General features: G+C 45.0%; 1 protein-coding gene across 15 annotated transcripts in view; it reads left to right on the top strand.

Annotated features, from left to right (window-relative positions):
* Positions 1-20,264, top strand: part of ABLIM1 (actin binding LIM protein 1) — a 324,221-nt gene that overhangs the window by 82,894 nt on the left and 221,063 nt on the right. The window contains exon 1 of one of the 15 annotated variants that reach the window (XM_059730111.1): positions 7,815-7,866. The exons of 13 other annotated variants lie outside the window; for them this stretch is intronic. In XM_059730111.1, coding sequence (XP_059586094.1) covers positions 7,821-7,866 — 46 coding nt within the window. In that variant the 5' untranslated portion in view covers positions 7,815-7,820. Of the gene's footprint in view, positions 1-7,814; positions 7,867-9,388; positions 9,490-20,264 lie in introns of those variants that run through there. One more of the 15 variants, XM_059730112.1, reaches the window with a different exon arrangement.

Here is a 20,264-nt window from a genome sequence, read left to right on the forward strand (position 1 = left end):
TCTTCAGATATGATAAGTGTGCACTCAATCCTATCCTCCAAGTCATTGCTGAAGATAATGAAGAGTATTAGACCCAGGGCACAACTCCTGGGGAGCCCCCCTTGATACCTCCTCCCACTTAGACATTGAGCCATTGGTGACTACTCAGAGCATGATTATCCAACCACTTATGGAAGTACTAGTTGCTGGTTTTAGCTGGACTATATTTTCTAAGTTTACATGTGAGAGGATGTATGGGAGACAGTGTTGAAAGCTGTGCTGAAGTTGAGGCATATTGTTTCCACTGTCCTCCCTCATCCTTCTCCAAGCCTGTCCTTGTCATGGAAGGAAAACCAGTTGGTTAAGCATTACTTGCTCTTGACAAATCCGCACTGGCTGTTCCTTATCACCTTGTTATCCTTTAAGTGCTCAGGAACAGCTGCTTTGTTGCTTTGGCATCTTTCTGGTTATCAAAGTTAAGCTGACTGGTCTTCAGATCCCTGGGTCTTCCTTTTTTTCTTTTTAAAGATTCCCCCTTTCCCACCTGACTCCCATGATAATAGCCAACGGCTCCGCAATTACCTCAGCCAATTCCTTGAGTACTCCAGGATGAATCTCATCTGACCCTACTAATTTGAAAACATCTCATTTGTCTAAATAAAGTCTAGCCTGTTCTTCCCTACTCTGGGCAGATTATCTTCTCCCCAATCTGTTCGCTAACTGTGCTTGCCATCTGATAATTGACCTCTTATGTGAAGACTGAAGTAAAGAAAAGAAAGGCTCCCCTCCCCTCTGCTTTCCTTGGTCCTGCTCTCAATTATGACATACTTACAGGACACTTTTTGTTGCCTTTTATGTCCCTTACTGGAACTGTATATCAGTTTGGGCCTCGGCCTTCCTAATATTCTCCTCGTACTAGTATTCTTAACCTTGGCCAAGTTTCCACTTCTTATAAGATTCCTTTTTACATTTCCAGTCATTGAAGAGCTCCTCGTTTAGCCAGGCCGCTCTCTTGCTGTCCTTTCCTATCCTCCTGTTGTATCATGGTAGAATGCTCTTTATCCTTGATATTGCCTTTTTAAGATATAACAAACTTTCCTGGACTTCTTTTTCTCATAGGTTTGCCTTTTGTGGCATCTTGTCCACTAGCTCTCTTCGTTAAAGTATGTTATTTCTAAAGTCCAACATTTCTTTTTATTCTGCTATTCTCCTTCCTTCCTTTCCTGGGGTCATGAAATCTATCTTCTCATGATAGCAACCACCCAGTCCAGCAAATTTACGGATTGTGCTGAGGACACCTTTTTGGTACGGACAATAGAGAAAACAACTAGAGAAGCAGCTATTCTTAATTTGCTGCTTATTAATAGGAAGAAATTGGTTGCGAAAGTGCAGTGGCAGTAATGGCTATGTCACTCTCCCAAGAGAGATCATATCTGTTCAAGTCCCCTATAAACACCAGGTCCTGTGATATAAACCATCACTTGCATGTGATGGCTGCAGACAGCTAATACAAAGTTATGATAGGTGCTATATTGACGACTTCTTTATAAGCAATTAAAGAGAGATTTGAAGGGGATTTTATGATAATTTTTTGATAATTTGTAAAAAACAGAAGTTCAAGTAAAAAAGTTTTAACAGCTTTTAACAACTCTAGTACCAGTAAGACTGTGATCAATTTTTTAAACTTAAAATCTGTCTCCTGTCAGACTTCACAGCTTATCTCCTTTAAAAGCAGTCTGAATAATAAAAAGGAAGAGAACCACCAAAAAATTAGGGTCCAGGACCTCAGCCAGTATAAATCAGAGTAAACCTACTGATGTCATTTTACTGGGAAGGCAGACTTATGTGGTCCAGTCCGTGCAGCTGCTCTGATTTCTGCTAGCTGCGGATCTGGCACTTGGCTCTTTATTCCAAGGGCTTGTTAAACACAGTCCTCTAAAGACGATAAACATTACTTAAATGTTACTCCTTCAACCAACACATTTTCCTTCCAAAGCTTTTTTACAAAGAGGAATAAAAAGCATTTCCTTAATCGACAAGATGCCGATAAAAAGAAGAGAATTAGGGAACAGTTAATTAATGAGAGCATTTTAATAAGTCCTATTTTGTTTCTTGGCAACATAAAACATATGACAGGGGAGGAGCTGCCAAACATTTTATCTGCATGTTATCCATTTGTGATCCCTTACTTGGCGCCTGAGCTCAGAGCCAAATCAGGGGAAAGCAATCAGTATCAGTGAGTTCCCAGGCTGTGCTTGAGCGTGGAAAAGCACAGAGGGACGTTGCAAAATTTTGTGGCTTTAGAGATGCCTACTTACAGTAGTGAAAACTAAGAAAACAATCAATTAAATCCCCTGCATTCAGTATAATGGATGAAGTGCATTATAGTCCTGGGGATGATGAAGAGTTGTGAGTGTCAGGACTAAAAATATTTGACTCTCCTGGAAACACAGGTTCAAATGCTAGCACAGTCTTTTATCTCTTATGGGAAGATAAATTATGTAGCATTGCACTATCGGTCCTTTGAAGCTGATTGTCCAGTGGTAAGGACTAGGATACTTTGGTCCTCTCATCTGATCTACAACTAATTGGGAAAATCACTTGACTTCACTGGGCAGAATTGTCAAAGCTAGGTGCCTAAAAGGAAGCTGAGTTATGGGTGTGCTGCACTTCAGAAACACAGAGGCCTAAAGCAGAAGGCAGAAACAGGAGCCTGTGGACAACACAGTTTGAAAAGTGTGGCCTCTGTGCCTCAGTTTTTCAAATATTTCCCCAATTCACTGGAGAGGTCTAAAGTTGAATTAGTACTTTTAACACACTTGGAGATGAAAGGCATTACTATACTCGGGGTTTTTTATTATCTGGAGGGGGTTTCCTCTGACAGTAAAGGTTTCCCACTGAGGCCTTGGCAAAAATTTCATGTAGTATGGGGTTTATCAGTTGTGGGGATGCCATGTTCATGTAGGCCTCTTGAAGATCCCAGTTGGGGGTGCACCGATTTTTTGGGTCAATACCTATGGCCAGTTATTGACCAGCCATATTGGCCAATACCAATCCAATTACCAATATGCAACCTGGCAGCGCCAGCTGGTATGTCTGTGGGGTGAAAGTGGGGGGCAGGGAAAGGGAAGGGGGGGGCAGATTGAGGCTTGTGTGATGAGGGAGGGAGTGGGGCAGGCGCTGGACAGCCGGGGTGAGGCGGAAAGTGGGACAGAGTTGCGGCTAGTCCAGGGGGGCTCCTACCATTGCACGCACCCCCAGGGGAGGTGTGGGGAGCATGTGCCTCCCGGATCTGTGATGGGGCAAGGGTGGGCTGCCGCTGCATGCTCGGGGCTGGAGGCTGCGCTGGCCTTCTCCTGGCAGGTCCGAGGGGGCTGGGCTCAGGCTGTGCTTGGGGTGAGCAGCAGCGGCACTGGGAGGGGTAGCTATGGTGGGGGCTACAACCACCCCAAAATTTGCTGTAGCCCCCCCTCCCAGCACTGTCGCTGCCGCCTGCCCTGCCCAACCTGGCCCAAGTGCAGCCCGGGCCCAGCCCCCCTTGCTGGCAAGAACCCAGTGCACTGAGTGTAGCCTCCGGCCCCAAGTGTGCGGCGGCAGGCCACCCTCACCCAGCACACAGATCTGCCCCCCGCACCCTCTGGACAAGCCGTGGCTCTGTCCTGCGCCCCACCCCGGCTGTGCAGTGCCTGCCCCTGCCCCAGCATGCAGCGTTTATCAGTGACATAATTAGCTGCATCAGCCTAAAAAAGCCGATTGCTGATAATGTCGATTTTTCCTTTTATTGGTGCTGATGTGATATGGACCAATGTATCGGTGCACCTCTAGTCCCAGCCATTGTTTGTAAAGTGCTGTGGGATCCTTCAGGATAAAATGCTGGCTATATGCAGATAGTCAAAAAGCCCAAGGTGAACTCAGTTCAATCTGGAGCAGGCAAGCTGGTGTGGGTAGCTAGCCTGCCTAACCTGTGGTGGGAGAGGCCAGCAGGGACGGCAATGCATCCTGGGATGCAGGAGGACTGAGATCTAACCTAGATCGGGAGGGGAGCTGTGGCAGAAGTTCAGCTGACAGGTTTAACCTAAATCAGTTAAGTCTGATATTACATCCATCCAGGTCTATCTTAAACCAGTTTTGGCCATTTTAAACTGGTCTGTGTGCACTGAACATCTGTTCTGTTACAGGTTTAAACTAGTTTCTGATCACTTAGTGGTTTATGCATAGTGTCTGTCCCTAGCCATGATGTTTGTGTCAAACATTAAAATTAGGATGTAATTACCCCTTTGGGTGTATTGTTGTCTGCTTGTATTTTTATACACCTTCACAGCTCAGCTATCTCAGAACACAAAAGTATGTTATTATCCTGGTTCTAAACAGTTATTTTTTAAAATACTCTAGACAAAATCGAGTGAAACTACTGTCAGTATTGTTTCCCGCAACACGACAGGGAGCCAGAGAGAAAGCTCTGAAAGGGTCACTTTTGGGGATCACCCCCACAGGCAGCCAAGGAGTCCTCAGCCCAGATTGTGAAGTGAAGGAAGTTAGTGGCAGAAGCAGGAAGGGTCGCTTATAATTGCCATCCTGTGACTTGGTGGTCTAGCTGCTCTCGCTGATGAAACAGGCTTTGGTATCAATCAAGAGAGCATGCCATCCACAAAACTCAATAGATATATGCCTAGTTGTTGTTTCCTGATAAGGAATATCCAAAGTCATAACCTCTCTGGGGTGAAAAAATGTAACGTGGAAAGCTGCGAGAGACCAGGCTAAGTAAGGTTTCCCGTAAAGCAAACTGGCTACAGTAGTCGTCTTGAAAGTCTAATTTTTCATTGCCTTCTTTAAACAGAAAGCCAAAGGCAGAGGACACTGGGCTGGCGCTCAAGAGCAGGTTCAGTTTCTGGCACAGACTGTGTGTGTGGCATTTTGCAAGTCACTTAGTCTAACTTGTGTTTCAGTTCCTCATCTGCAGTATGGAGATAATACCTCACTGGGGGATTTGGAGACAAAATCCGTTCTAGATTATTAGACTCTTGGGTACTGTTGTGATGCAGACCCCATGCAGACCTAGCTGGAAAGCCTGCCAGGATGAGGCCGAGTCAGTGTGTTGAAGAAGCAAAGCAATTCATGGGTTGTACTTCCCAGATGGGATGACTTCAGGTGGTTGAAGGAGCACTGAAGTCATTCCTCTCATGTCCCCACTAAATCAAATTAAAACTAGCTGTGTTTTGGAGCCAAGACATAGCAGCAGGGTGGACAGTGTCACTTCCAGTCTAGCTACCGTGCGTGTGTTTCAGCACCAAGGAGTTTGTGGTTCTGCCTGCTCCCCTTGGGACTATAGCCCAGCTGAAATAGCCAACGGTAAAACAACATTGAGATGTATGGAGTGAAACATGCATGATTTAGGCCCTGCCAGGATTGGCACTGTGCCATCATATGTGTTTTGATAGTCTTTAATTGCATTTCCATGGTCTCCCTCACAGTCTGGTTCCTGCAGCCCTCTGCCTCCAGATCCTGTATAACTTTCCATTCTCAGTCATGCTGCTTCCTCCTCCTCACTGCCTGGGCACCAGCAGTAGGGGCAATCAGAGCCCAGGGAGAGACAGTCTTTGTGCTGTCAGTTCTGGCACCCGGTATCCAGAACAGCCCAGAGCAGCAGTTGTGGGGAACGTCCTGCTCGGCCTTGTAGCCCTGAAACGCCGTATGCTCGGTTTCCCTGTAGGAGTGGCGTATGCATAGTCCAGATGCATTTAAGAGTGGTGGTGAACAGTAGCATGCTAACGACAGATGGAATTATCAGGGAATTAATAGTCATGTTCTTGACAAAGCTCTACCAAGCATTAGCAAACAAGTCTTAACTTGGTCTAGTTTGAAGAATTTTTCATGGGAACAGCAAAAGGCACATCCTTGCTTGCAGAGTGACTTCCTGACAAATGACAAAGCCCCTTCTCCAAGGTATGAAGTTACAAAATATATATTCTTACAACCCATTTGGTAACATGGGCAAACTTTTTTTTTTCCCCAAGTTCATTTTCTGAAATGACCAAAACATTTTTTGCTGAAAAATGCCCCCCAGTTATTCTGCTTGAAGAGTCACTCAGCTTGGAAAATTTCAGCCAAAAGTGTTAAAATCTGACAAACTTAAAACCAAGTTTAAAAAAAAAAAGGTTTTATAATGGGATGTGTTGGGAGCCCAACCCTCACTGGCTATAGATGTTGCTATCTGAACCACCCGATGTATGTTGGGACAAAGGAGGTTTTTGCCCCAATAATTGAACCTTGCAGATGTGTGTCACCTTCTGAGATTAATATTGCTGTGGTGGGAAAAGACGGAAAGGTTAAAGAAATTGTTGTGGGAAGGTTGTTCTTGGGTTTGGGACTGCCAGATGGGCAACTGGTCCCTTGTTTCATGCAATACTAAATTACCAGATATGATTGGTTTAAATCATTATGGAGCATCATGGACACCTTTTGTCATACATATGTCATGATACCTGTCTCTATCCTGCTAAGTAGTGTACATACATTAAAGTAGCATCTAACATACCCTGTAATATGGTTGAGTAAATGCTAACCTATATTGTCAGCAGCCTAAAAAGTTTCTATGTAGAAAACGGACATATTGAACCTGTGTTTGAGGAGGGGTGAAACAGCTGGAGAAAGGACAAATGTGTGCTGCCTGGGCAGAACTGCTCCCCAGGACTTTGGGGCTTTGTGTGGTGACACACTTATACCCTGAAGAATATCTTTCCATATCAATACATTTTTCATTACTGCAGTATTTGGAAGATCCAGGAGGAGTGGCAAATGCCTAGCACCTGGTGGAACGGGTGTTTTCCCCAGTCTGTAAAATGGGGATAATTGTGCCTGCCTCACTTCCAGCAAGGATTCGTTAATGTGAAAGGAGAGCTTTGATGATTAAAACATGCGGTAGGAGGGAGAGCGAGAGCAAGAGAGAACTTTTGCTCCATTTTTTCCACTGAACCTTTCTGATGAGCTAATCATTTTTAGGCAAGCACATAAAGCCTGATGCCAATGAACGCCCTATCCTGAGCTGTGCTGATGTTAGCACGTTGCCAGAAAACAAAAGTAGGAACTTGGAGGAGATGAACGCTAGGCTGGAAGTAAAAGGCATTGGGAATGACCTGCATGTGCATGTCTCCCCATGTGTGTGCGTGCACGTGCTTGGCAGCCTGGCAGAGGGAGGGAGGGGTCTGTGAGCAAAAATGAAGTCAGGAGCTTAGGAAATAAAATGTCAGCTCTAATGTTAGAGGCAGAGAATTAAACGTCAGTACCTAAAATCTGGACTTATCTTTGCCTACCCAGAGCGCTCTGTGTGCATTTCTGCCATCTTTTCAGAACACGCTCAGAGCAGAAGTGGGTGCGTTGTAAAGCAGTCTTGACCTCTTTGCCGAGCTGTGAATCAGGAAGGGGGGGGAGGTTGAAAGGTACCCGCTTTCCATGCATGCAGTATGGTGATTTGTGGAGGGTGGGCTGGCTGCAAGGTACCACCCTGCCCTTTGTTTCTAAACCTACTTCTTCCAGGCTGTTTTATGGAACAAAGAGTTGGTAATTGCTGCCAGAGGCAAGAAGGAGCCAGGATAACTGCCCCTTGTGGGGCGGGCTCTGCAGAGAGGGAGGAAAAGAAATGGGAGCTGCCTCAAGGGACTGGAGTAACCAGTGAGACCGGAATTGTCACTCCTTTGCCAGGGAAGGGCTGGGGCTTCACAGTCAGCAAAGCAGGTGGAGAACCAGGTAGCAGGGACGGAGGAGAAGCACTGGGCCAGGAGGGAGAGAGAAGAAGAGGGCAGGAGGGATGGGGAGAGGAAATGAAGACCAAAATGTAAACAGAGATGAAGTCCTTTCCCAAAGACAAACCCACTGTCTGCATTCAGGAAGGTAACACATCTCTCTAACACTTTCCCATGGAAATATTGATTTTGATTGCTATTTGTATTACTGGACCATGCTAGGGGTTCAGTCAGAGGTCTCTTACGAGCTAGATACTGTACAAACACACAAGCACACAGATGCTGGGTGCCGTGAGAAGCTCACAGTCTCAGGAACTGCTTCAGAGATTTACTGTGATTAAGGATGCGAGGGATAGTGACTTCGGTAAGGTCCGTCTTCGTCTGTTGTAAGACTCTTAAAATGAAATGTTGGTTAGAAGAGGTGCGGAAAGGTCAGCATGGGATATTGCCAAATGGCTGACTTGTCACCAGAGGTAGCTACATTTCACCAGTACATATCTAGAGAATACATCATACTGGGTGCATCTTCACAAGACACTTACTGCAGAGTTGCCTCATTAGCGCCGCAGTAAAACTATGTGGGTGGTGCTATTAGGCTGGAGTAAGTAAATTAACTCCACTGTAGGATAGTACTGCCCAACACAAGTATACACGTGTAGACAGTGACCAGAGCTGGCTGGGGCACAAGGGCAAATTGCTCCAGAGTTTATTGCATTGTATTAATTTAATTTGTAGATGCACCCACTGAGTGTTTGTGTCTATGTATATATGAGTGTATGTGGTGTACACAATACATCATATTTTTCATATATGAAAAAAGAGTAGCATTCTCATCTGTGACGTGGCATGGCTGGAATCGAAGCGGTGGCCTTTGGTTCCACAGAGTAGGAACCTGCAGGCCTTTCCTGGCTGCCCAAAGCATGTGAATCTGTATATTTAGGATGCCACCAGGCAAAGTTTGGAGAACGTGCTGCAAAGGAGACTTGGCAATGAGAGCAGACTGCCACACCGGCTGCAGCTCTCTAGGCAGCATTAACCCCTCCCTGCCCACAGAGATGTTCATGCTTCTTGGAAACAATCAGAGCCCACTGCTGATGTGGGATTCCAGTGGTAACAGGCTACCCACCATGCTTCGCTGCTAGAGCTAGGTAAGGTGCGAATTCAGAGGTCGTGCACAGGGACTTCCGTTTGGTTTGCATGCTAGGCTGGGGATCAGTGAGGCTGGCAATACAATATCCCATGATCCCTACCCTGTGTACCCTTCAAGGGTGCCAAAGGGATGGTTTGCTGGGGGGGGGCAGGGGGGAGTTGTTGCGCAGCCAGCTTTTGAAGCGGGAAGCAATCAGGTCTAATGTTCGTAATCCAGTTTAGGATCCTTTCTGGGTGAAAGGTGCTATCTGAAAGGAAGCTGTCAGCACTGTTTTACTCATTAGCTATTGTTTGCTGATAATGGTAAGATGGAAAATGTAATTCACTTGAAAGATGCCTTGCATGACTGCCTGGATTTGCAGAAGAAAAATCCAGTTTTCCTTTAAACTTTTTGGGAGCACAGGCACACCCTGTTTGCCAGGGCCACTCCCTGTATTGCTACTCAGCCCAGGAAATGTTAGGAGTCCAGCCAGCGACTGAGCCATCGCTTTAGGCTTAGAGTTGTTCCTCTTGCTTGCCACTGCCCTCTGCTCAGAGAAGCTGAAACACTTGAGCCTGGGAAACGCTGCTGCTCGAGCACACATGGAAGCACAGATAAATCACAGCTCGGGACAATGCACAGGTCTGCGCCATGCTGGCTCTGCTCGGTAAAATTCTTCCGACACATTACAGACTTTAAGCTGTACCAGGGATGTTACTCTTAGTTCTTGCAGCCAAGAAGCAGACGGAGGAAATTCTGTTGGACTGAGAGAGGGATGTACTTTAAGCTGTTGCTGCTGCTGTTATTAATATTATTTTAGTCTGCGTCTTACTTGACTGATTAAACAGCAAATCCACTTCCTATCCTTGCTGTTTTTATAGGCATTCCAGCTCTGTGTGTGTGTGTGTGTGTGTGTGTGTGTGTGTGTGTGGGTGGGTGGGGTGGGGGGGGATTTTGGTGAGATGAAAGGAGTGTGATGCAGTGGGAGCAGACTGGGTTTAACTCCGTCTGCACTCTTGGCTAAGTCACTCAAGCACTCTGTGCCTCAGTTTGCCCACTGTTTAAAATGAATGATGATGATGTACATTGCTGTGAGGTAGGTAAATATTTGTGCATAATTATAAAGGGCTTTGAGACCATCCTTAGATGGAGGGATAAATAGAAATTCAAAGTAGCTTTAATTTATTGCTTTAGTTCATTTTCTTTAGTGTCCTTGAGTGTAGTTAGTCTGAAGAATAGCTCCCAAGAAAACCTTGCTATACCCCTTGTGTCAGGTAGCTAAGTACACTGAAGAGTTCCCGGGTGTCCTGTTTAGCTCCAGCCACTTCTGTTTGCTTTGTGCAGTTATTGCATGGTCAGGTTTCAGGATGTTGAATAGCTGCTGCTGCTAAGAGCATGCTCTCCTTGTACCTAGGTGCTGCCGGCTTTTATTACCCTACTGCCAGGCAGCGTGTACCTGCTTGTTAAGAGTTACTAAGAGATGAGCCTCCCCGCCCACTGTTTATACAGAGCGAAAATTAGTTCAGAACACAGAGACAGTTCCCCTTACTTTATGCGAGAGACTTGCTGATCCCAGAAGACCCACAAACACTGGCTCCTATTAGTTGCCTTTTCCAGCATAAAGTCCTGTAAAAGGGAAACTAGGAGACAACATACTCAGCATTTTAAGGAGTGCCACCACTGGATGGGTCCTTTGGTAGCTGTTAGGCTGTTCCCATGCAAGCTGTTTTGTTTGGGCAGATTTTACACCCGCCAAGAATGCACTGATTTAAGATGTAAGAGTTAACTGGATCAAGACCTTAGATCACCAGGTTTTCTGGACATAGGTGGTTTGTGGTGACAATGCTAAAGACATGGTGTTCAACACATACAGAAGGCAGGATAGATACCCAGCTTTATAGTCTAACTAAAGAGTTTAACAAATACATCACAGATGCATGTGTTTCATAGATGTCATCGATCTTTGTGGGTCTGAGGCTTTAAAGCATGGGGGGCTGGTGCTGCCTTAGTCAAGGGAGGCACGTGCCCCCCCAGCAACCAGTCAGCGACTGGGGGGGAGGGTCCCCCGCGACCAATCTCGCTGACTGGGTGGGACCTCCTGTGGCTGATCACAACACGGCTGCTTCTGGGAGTTCTGGAGCTTGCAGGGGGCACTGGTGCTTCTGCCTGCCCCCCCCTGCCTGTTGCCTAAGCAGCAAGCGCAGCCAGTCAAGAGGTGCACCGGTGCTCTCGGGGGCCGCACGTGCACCCCCTACGCATTGCCATGGCTTTAAAGACAGTTTGCACTCATATCACTTAAATTGAAAGAATATGTCACCATGCATGTGCTAGTGTATAGATAGTTCTCCCCTTCCAGAACTGGTAAGTTGGGATGAGACAAAGCCTTGGTTCCATTTCTTCCTGTACTGGATAGGGCAGATGGCCTACTGGAAAAGGATAGTAATCTGCCATAATGTGGAGCCCCAATAAATTCAACCCATATGGACAAGTGGGAAAGCAGAGAAAGAAAACGTAATATTCTTGCTTCCTCTGCTTAAGCCGTGGCACCTGCACATAGTCCCTCTGTCAATATTAGAAAGAAATTGTGCATGTAAGCCTTACCCTGCTAACCCACATGGTAGCTATTTATTTGGTTGGTTCTTATTTTCCCTTAGCTTGAGCCATTGAAGACAGATTGGTCTGTTTTACTTGCATTTTGAGTCAGCTTCTCACCCAATAGCAAAATAGCCCAGTGTTTCTTTAATCAAAGCTTTATTTTAGAGCCTAAGCAGCCTGACCTTGCTCTGCCTTTGTGACAATCCAGTATGGAGCTACAGGAAAATCCAGAGTTATGAAACTGCTTCTGAATCAATTAACTGACTTTGGGGGAAGTACTGGGAGGGCTTGGAATTCACAGATAGCATAATTTGCAAAAGTATAATAGGTTTACTCCGAGCTCATTCATAGTTAAAGGGAAATAAATGGAAGCTGCTAATCTGGTTTCAGACTGAAAATATGCGTACCATATGTCTGAAACATAAGGGTTTCCTCTCATCAATGCTGTCAGGGTCAGCACCTGTTTTAGCTGATTCATTTGAAAATATTACTCAGCCGTGCTAGAAAAAGGTTATCAATCTCTATTTATTGGCATGGCAGTCTTTTTTTTTTTGTGAGCTAGTCTATCTTCTTAATTGTGGTTGTGATCCTGAATCATATTAGAGCAAAACTCTGTGGAAATGGAATACGATGCTACCAGTATGTGAATACTAGGCCTGTGCAAAGCAGCTAGTATTCGCTTCATGTTCAGATTTGGCTGATTCGGGGGACAGTGATTTGATCTGGTGATTTCAAATCGTTGTCCCAAACTGATTTGTCCAAATCTGATTCAGAGATTCGGCCACCAGTGAATCAGCCCCATCTCCTGCCCGCTGTCCCAGTCCTGTCAATGGCTGCCCCACCTGGCCCAGCTCCTGGCTTTTCGGGAAGGGGGGGCTTGATCCCTGCTGCCCCCCCACTGCCCCACGCTGCATGGGGGGCTCTGTCACGAGCCCCCATCTCCTGCCTTCTCTCCTGGCCCCAACTTCCAGCTCTTAAAAAAAAACCCAAAAAAAACCCTCTTATTCACCGGCTGCCGCCAGGTTGGGGGGGAAGATCCCCGCTGCCCCGTGCCACGTGGGGAGATCTGCCACATGCCTGTCAACCCCTGCCCAGTCTCCCAGCTCCCACCATGGCTGCCCTGCTCGGCCCCAGCTCCTGGCTCTTGCCCCAACTCACGAGGCAGGGGGACGATCCCTGCTGCTCCCCCACTGACCCATGCTGTGGGCGGGGGTCTGCCATGAGCCCCCAGAACCCCTGAGGCTAGGGGCTTTTTTTTAAAGAGCCATGAGCTGGGGTGGATGGGGCAGCCATGGGTGGGGGCCCTGCGAGAGCGGGCAGGGGTCAGGGGGCACTCAGGGGTACTGGAGGAGTAGGCAGGCGATGGGGCTTGGCAGGAGTCCCCCCATAGTCCCCTCCTCTGCCCCCCTGCCCCCTACTTACCAGCACGGAGCCTGGGTCCAGCTCCCTGCAGCAGCAAACGGGGACTGCCCGAATCTCCAAAACTCTCTGAATAATTTCTGAATTGATTTGGACCTTTTAATCGGTCTCCTGATTCGATTTGGATTTGGAGATTTGGGCACTAAATTGAGACGAATCTCCTCTGAATCGAATCGGCACCTGAAGTTTCTCACAGCCCTAATGAATACCAAGGTGAGCAGTGGTGATGAATTTGGAGGTTTGTGCGTATGAAAAGAGAAATCATCCTAAATGTTTGACCTTGAATTGTGCTCCTGGTCCCCATAAACTTAACAGACACCACAGCGATGAGGAGACCATACATTGAAGAAAATTCAGATTTTTCTGCTGCGATTGAGATGGATTTTTCTTTCTTTGTTATAAATCTGTGTTCAGAAGATGTGTTTGCACCTAGTTCTGTTGTTTAAATAAATCCATAGAGTTTAAACTGCCCATTGTGGGAATAGTGGCCAAATAATATGATTATAGGCATGTTTTAAATCCCTGGATGGAAAGGGAACTTGTAACCAATGGAAGTAGTTAAAAATATGCCACCAACAGAAAGTTATGCTCCGCAGTTCAGTGAGAGTCACTTACTTTTTAGAGATCTAAGCTGGAAGTGAAGGATAAAAATAACTCGTGATACTTAAACACGTGTTAAAAGTAGCTTTTCTTGTAGGTGACCCGTACAATTGTCCAGGACCACCATGGTCTTCCTTGGGGGGAAAGGAAGGATCTTTGGGGGGTAACAGTGACGATCAGGCCCAATAAGATGGGTGCAGCGACATGAAAGGACCTTAGAAGAAGAATTGATTTAAAATGTTGGGTGCAGGTGCTCCGTGTGATTGAGTCATTCTCAAGACTGCGCAGTAGCATTAGGAGCTCTGTTGCTTCTTGTTTTGCTCCCAGAGAACCACGCACCATAGGGATGGAAGGGACTTTGAGACGGCGTTCCCTTGCTGCAGGGCAGGGTAAAATATACCCACACCCAGTCCAGATATTGTAGGCAACTAATAAAAACCTCCAGCGATGGAGATTTCACAGTGGTTCATGCTGGTGAGAGGGAGATTTTGCAGGTATAATACTTAAGGCCAAAGGGCCTCCTGTTTAATCCAACTTTGTAACTGAAAATTTGCAGGCTATCGAGTGCCTTCAGTTCTCTCTGAAGTCAATGGTAAATGAAGGAGTTTAGCATCTACTGACTAACACCTTAGGGTAACTCTCATAATATTTGCCTGAGTTATGCTTGGCAAGAAAATTCACTCATTTAAGGCCTGTCACATGTGAAGTATAAGTGCAGTCACATGCCAGCTGTGTCTGTTGGTGTGTCAAGGGCATGTCTTTCCATTTCAACGTCTTTTCAGCTCTATATTGTTTGTTTATGCGTTTCGGTGGTTATTTCTTGCCCTGGCGGTGCCAATTTGCAGGTTTATATTTCAGTGTTCATAGTAGCCATTAGGAAATACAATTTCTTTTATCATCTGTGTCCGCACAGCAAGGCAATAGGATGAAGAAATGAACCAGAACCTCAGTTTGTCAAACACTGGTGACCACTGTATACACCTTGTTTAAGGGAACTAATGCACTGGAAAATTGCATGAAAGAAAGCAAATGTCTTATCAGTAGGAAACTAACCTACTAGCAAGACTAAGGATGCCATCCACCCACCCCCTTCTGGGCACCACGCTTCAAGAGGGATGTAGAGAAGCTGGAAGGAGTCCAAAGGAGGGCCACACAAATGGCCAGAGGTCTGGAGAACGGACCATACGAGGAGAGGCTGAAGGACATGGGACTGTTCAGCCTGGAAAAGAGAAGACTCAGGGGGGACTTGGTGGCAACCTGTAAGTATATAAGGGGTGAACATCAGGGGTTAGGAGAATATCTGTTCACCAAGGCACCCCAGGGGAAGACTAGGAATAATGGTTATAGATTGGCAGAAGATCACTTCAGATTAGACATAAGGAAAAACTTCTTTACAGTTATGTGTCCAGAGTCTGGAGCAGACTCCCACCAGAGGTGCTACAGTCATCTTCCCTGGAGATCTTCAAAAGACAACGGGACGCATACCTCGCTGGGGTCATCTGACCCCAGCAGTCTTTCCTGCCTTAGAGCTGGGAGGCTGGACCTGATGATCGCATGAGGTCCCTTCCAGCCCCTAACTTCTATGAATCTATGAACCTCAGAAACCAGCAATTTGGTGACTCAGTGCTCAGTTGATCTAGCTGGAAACTGAAATGTTTTAGCTTGTACAAGGCAGAACCTGATTCTCCTCTAACCATTTTTTGCAGTTGTAATTCCATTGGCTGCCTTGGGTTTTCTTCTGACTTGCATCAACCTGCTTTCTTGAGGTTTTTACTAGTGTATGCCATGTCAGAGACAGTTCATTGGAGACTTAGGAGAGAAAAGGGACAACTGGATTATTATGAATGTTTCTTTAAAAAAAAAAAGAAGAAGATATATTTTCAGGTTGCCACTGTCTTAGGTGCTGCTTGATATCTAATCACCTGTATTTTTAGGGGAACTAACAGAAGTCATTCTTAACTCTGTGCTACATCAATATTAGAGTCCTAGAAAAAAAGATTTTAAATGGACCACAGAAAATCTCTTCTGACCCCTGATTTAGAAAGCGCCATCCTTGTCTAAAGCAGTGATGGCTGTTGGTTGTTTAAATTGCGCTTAAAAACTCCCAAGGATGGAGATGCCACAATTTTTCTAGCTATAATGCTTAATCAGCCTCATATTTGAGTTCTTTCAAATACCCAACCTAAACTTCCATTTCTGCAAGTAGGATTATTACTTCTTGTCCTGTCCCCTACGGATGCAGAGAGCAGTTGATTGCTATCCTCTTAAGAACCACTTTTCCTGAAGACTGTTATCAAGTCATCTTTCGGCTTCTCTTCTGCAGACTAAATGATCCCAGATATAGCTCAAATTTAGAGGTTCGCTATCCAGAACAGGGGTGCCTCAGTAAAGAATTGAGCCAGCAATATGGACAGCATGCTGCTCAGCTTTTCCGCGTTTAATGCGACCGACTGCCCGTGTGCATACACTGCTGATGTGTTAATGAGGAGACAGTGCCGACCGTGAAAGAAAGAGTTCAGCAGTACTGCAGGATTTATTTAATTACAGGACAAAGATAAACCACCACAGCATATTTAAATCTGATTTTAGTCAGAATATTGGCAGTGGCTGAAATGGACTGATGTCATTTTTGGCATTGGATAGCTGGGCCATACTTCCCATCACAAAGGTAACCTCCTATTCTTGGTTTTGGTTTTGACAGACATGGACAAAAACATTGTTCCAGGCCTCTGTTGGGTACTTAAATTAGTGCTTGGAGCGGTGAGGAGGGTGGACATGGTGTGCCTTAGGTTTACCCGGGGACACAGCTAACAGCTCTGCAAGCTAGAAGGCTGAGGGAGGTCCATGGTGAAGCCGACAGAAACACCGAGTCTTGCTGTGAATGTGCGTGTTGCTTTTGCACGTGTAGCAGAAAGCCTGATGAGCAAAAAGTGGAGAAGATTAGAGAGAGTCTCCTGAAAAAAATGGAGAGACTGGCCTTAAATTTATTCTTATAAAGTCCCTTGTTTGATTGGTGTTTAAATAAAGCTGCTGGCTCTGTGATTGCTTGCACAAAGTCACGTGACGCTTGTTAAAGTGAGGCAACAATAACATGGCTTGCCTTATTGTAGCTAAGAAATCTGTTCTGTGGAGTGGGGAGTTTTATACACTAACACGCGTCTCCTCTCCACCTAGAGAGAAAAGGGTCAAAGTCCAGGAAGGGAAAAGTGAAGCAAGAGGTGTAATTAAAGGATCCTGTTCATTGTACTATGCTCATCCCTGTTCGTTTGCATCTCTCAGTGCAATCTTTTAGATGGGCTAAAACTAAGATTGATAATGTAGAACCGTGGTGAACAGCTCTTAAGATTTAGGCCCTAAAAGGATCCAACTGCCAGCTCACGTGCTTTGATGTGAACCAGGAGGTGTCTATACACATGCTCCAGGGTGAGGGGCATTTTAATTAGAGCCACTGTAATTAAAATACCATAGTATCATGTGTATTAAGCATCCTGCATTTCAAAATGGCCATGGGGACACTTCATTTAAAGCTTATTTAATGAGTTATACTTAAAGCACTCTTGCAGCTATTTTGAAATGTGATATGCTTAATAGTAATATACGTGATGGTGAGGCACACTGAAGTGTTTGAATTGAGCAATTAATCAAGTCCGTTCCAAAGCGTTTTAATTAGAATGTGTTGGAGCATGCGTATAGGCACCCAGGCCCGATTCTTGTACAGTAAGGTATTACAGCCCTAAACAGTTGCTACAATGATGATTTAGCTAAATGATGTGCATCTCCAAGACTGGGGAGGAGAAAAGGCTGGTTTCCTTTCAGCTAACTAAAAACGAGGAGTTTCTGTTGGGTCTCCTGCTTCCTACTTATGCCTCAATAATGCACTTAGGCACTTGTTATGTTAAGCAAATGTGTAGTCCTATCAAAGTCGATACGAATACCCATCTGTTTCCAGATGAACATGTACTTGGAGTCATAGTGCTGGAGCAGGAACATTACTGTCTAAATTATCCCAGATAACCTAAATTAGAGGTTGACTTTGGCCTTCAGTCTTACGCAGTATATATATTTGTGTTGTGTGCAGCACTGAGCACATCACTGGCACCTAAATACTATTGCAGAGTCTATTTTCTGATAATGAAAGTGCATTGATTCCTTGTGATGTATAGCAGTTTCTTTTCTGTCCATAAGGGTAGGGGTTTTTTGCTACAAAATGTTCTGTGCAGAAATCTTGGCATTACAGATCAATAGAAATAATCTATAATCATACTGCCAGGAAACGAAATGCTGAGTCCAATTGTCTTGTTACTGTAACAAGCCAGTAGGTTCATCCATTAGTGCAGATGGGGTCATTTTGCCTCCAAAAATAGTCTAGAACAGAGTGGTTGGACAGGGAGAGATTTTTGCCTCTAAAATAGTGTAGGACAAAGATTTTCCAAGACAGAACAGACTGCAATATACATCTGGATTGATTAAAAAACAAAAAAAACCCCAAGGTAAATATGATTGAGTTGAAGCAGTGCTTGTTATATAAGCTATCTTTGCTGTCTTCTAGTCACAGCCACCAGACTGGTAATGATTTGGCTGTTTGGGGCCAGAATAATTTAAGCGTGATGAAAATAGAATTCCTAGATCATAGCAGTTTAGAGAATTACTTCTCTTTGCCTCATTCTGTAACATAGTCCTTGGAAGGAAAGGAGCAATTTTCACGTTAAGTAACAGGCAGAATTGATTAGGAAATTATTATCTTTTTAAATCTAATAGTGAAATATCACAACGTTAGAAAGTAATTAACAGCAAAGAAAGGTAGTCAGCAGTGCATTGCATTGGTCCTGTTTTTACATTTTGGTTATTGCTTCCTTGTGCTCTCTCTATTTGTGGTACTTCTATGGCATCCATTATCTTGCTTTCTGAGTGCTTTGCAATCTTTAACGTATTTATCCTTCCAGCTCCTCTATGAGAGAGGGTGGTGTTATAAGCCTGTTTTACAGAGGGAAACTGAGGCACAAGCAAGGCTTATGAGGAAAGGCTGAAAGAACTGTGGTTATTTAGCCTGGGGAAATGAAGACTGAGGGGGAATTTGATAACAGTCTTCAAATACCTTGCCAGATCCAGCTTCTGCTCTGGCCGGTCCAGGACTGAGCTGCACACAGAGCCTGCTCCAGCTGGTCTGGGACCCGTGCTGCACATGGCTGGTGTTCGAGGTGAGCTGGAACAGGTGCCATGTGTGGTGCTGTCTGGGCCAACTGTGAGCAGCACTGGGGTAGCTGGATAAGGGGGCGCCGTGGGCCAGATCTGGCCCGTGACCCATATCTTTGACACCCCTTGTGCGCAGGATCACAATTTCCCCTGTGAGGTATGCTAGCAGTCTGCCAGTGAGTTACACAACAGCAGGGGAAGTGGAAACCCTTGGTCAGAACACCTCTGCAGCAGCCTGTTCTTGCAAGAAGCATCATGGTCTATTTTTAAAGTCCGTGCACGGCAAAAAGATTCTTTCTTTTTAGGAGGAACGAACCAGAACCCTCTGCAGTCCCTGGGCTGAGAAGGCATTATCCAGTGTCTTTAAGGCTGAGATTACAAAGGGTTAAAAGGGAGTTAGTCACCTAACTTGGCTCCCATGAAAATCCCAGTCCAAATTTTGAATACATGACAATTGAACCTCAGGTCACTTCCTTACTCCAAAAGCACAAAGCATCCATTCTCCCATTTCATAATTATATATTGGATCCACACCGGGCACTCCAGCTGCCCTGTGTGGCTTTAGAAAATAAGAGTCCTTTATTTTAAGTAAGGAAGGAATCACTAGCTCTCAGGGGGAAACCAGGTGACACTTAGCAAGGTTATATTTCCGTATACAATTCTGAAAGTTATTTCCTAGGGAATTTTGAGGTAACTAACATTTGCAGTTTGATTAGACATTTAAAAATTATTTCAGCAGGAGAAATGCATGTCAATACCAAATTCTTTTCTTTATGTGTAATTAGTATATTCGTACGTGTTAGTAAAATAAAAGTTTTATTGTAAGATACTGGATAGTGACCTATTTATAAATATATCAAATAGTAGGAATATTTGTTACAGATGAGTAACCATGGAATGGAAGTTTGTACCTGGCATAGTTGCTTTAATAATTATTTACATACCTATTTAAGTAGTATATAGTGATGTTTTACTAAAGCACACACGCAGTAGTATAGGAATTGCCACATTGGATTAGACCATTCATCCTTCTAGTTCAGACACAAAATACTGAAAACACTACACCAATCCCAGATGCTTCTGAGGGAGGTTTAAAAATCCTGCTAAGGTCTTAGACAAGTATTCAATAATATCTCCATGGGGAATTTCTTCCTAAGACCAAGCGGGTGTTTGGTTTATGTCTGAGGTGTGGTGTTTGACTTCCTCTATAAAAACTGATCCTAGCTAGTGTAGCTAGCAGGGCAGCTGCTGCCAATGTGGACAAGAAGAAAGTGACTCGCTGGAACCTCACGTACATAGTTTTTATATTAAGAAAAGTTGGCCGTTAAGATCTGCTGCTCTACTGAAGTCCAAACTTGTATGGATGTCGTGTTTTAGGGAAGCAAGTGAAAGCCTGCGACCAGAGGTTGTACCATCCAGCTTTTACAAAGCACTACAAAGCTGATCGTTTGTTATCAAGGCTCATCTGCTACAAAAGTTATTTTACATAGAAGATAACAGGAAGCTGAGCACAATGCTTTAATTCAGCTGAGGGGTTCTGCAAACATCAGCAGTTGAGAGAGTGGAGTTTGTCACATAACGGGCTTCAAATAACCCTTGCAATGGAAGTG

This window comes from Alligator mississippiensis, chromosome 6 (assembly GCF_030867095.1).
Source record: "Alligator mississippiensis isolate rAllMis1 chromosome 6, rAllMis1, whole genome shotgun sequence".
Classification (NCBI taxonomy): domain Eukaryota; kingdom Metazoa; phylum Chordata; order Crocodylia; family Alligatoridae; genus Alligator; species Alligator mississippiensis.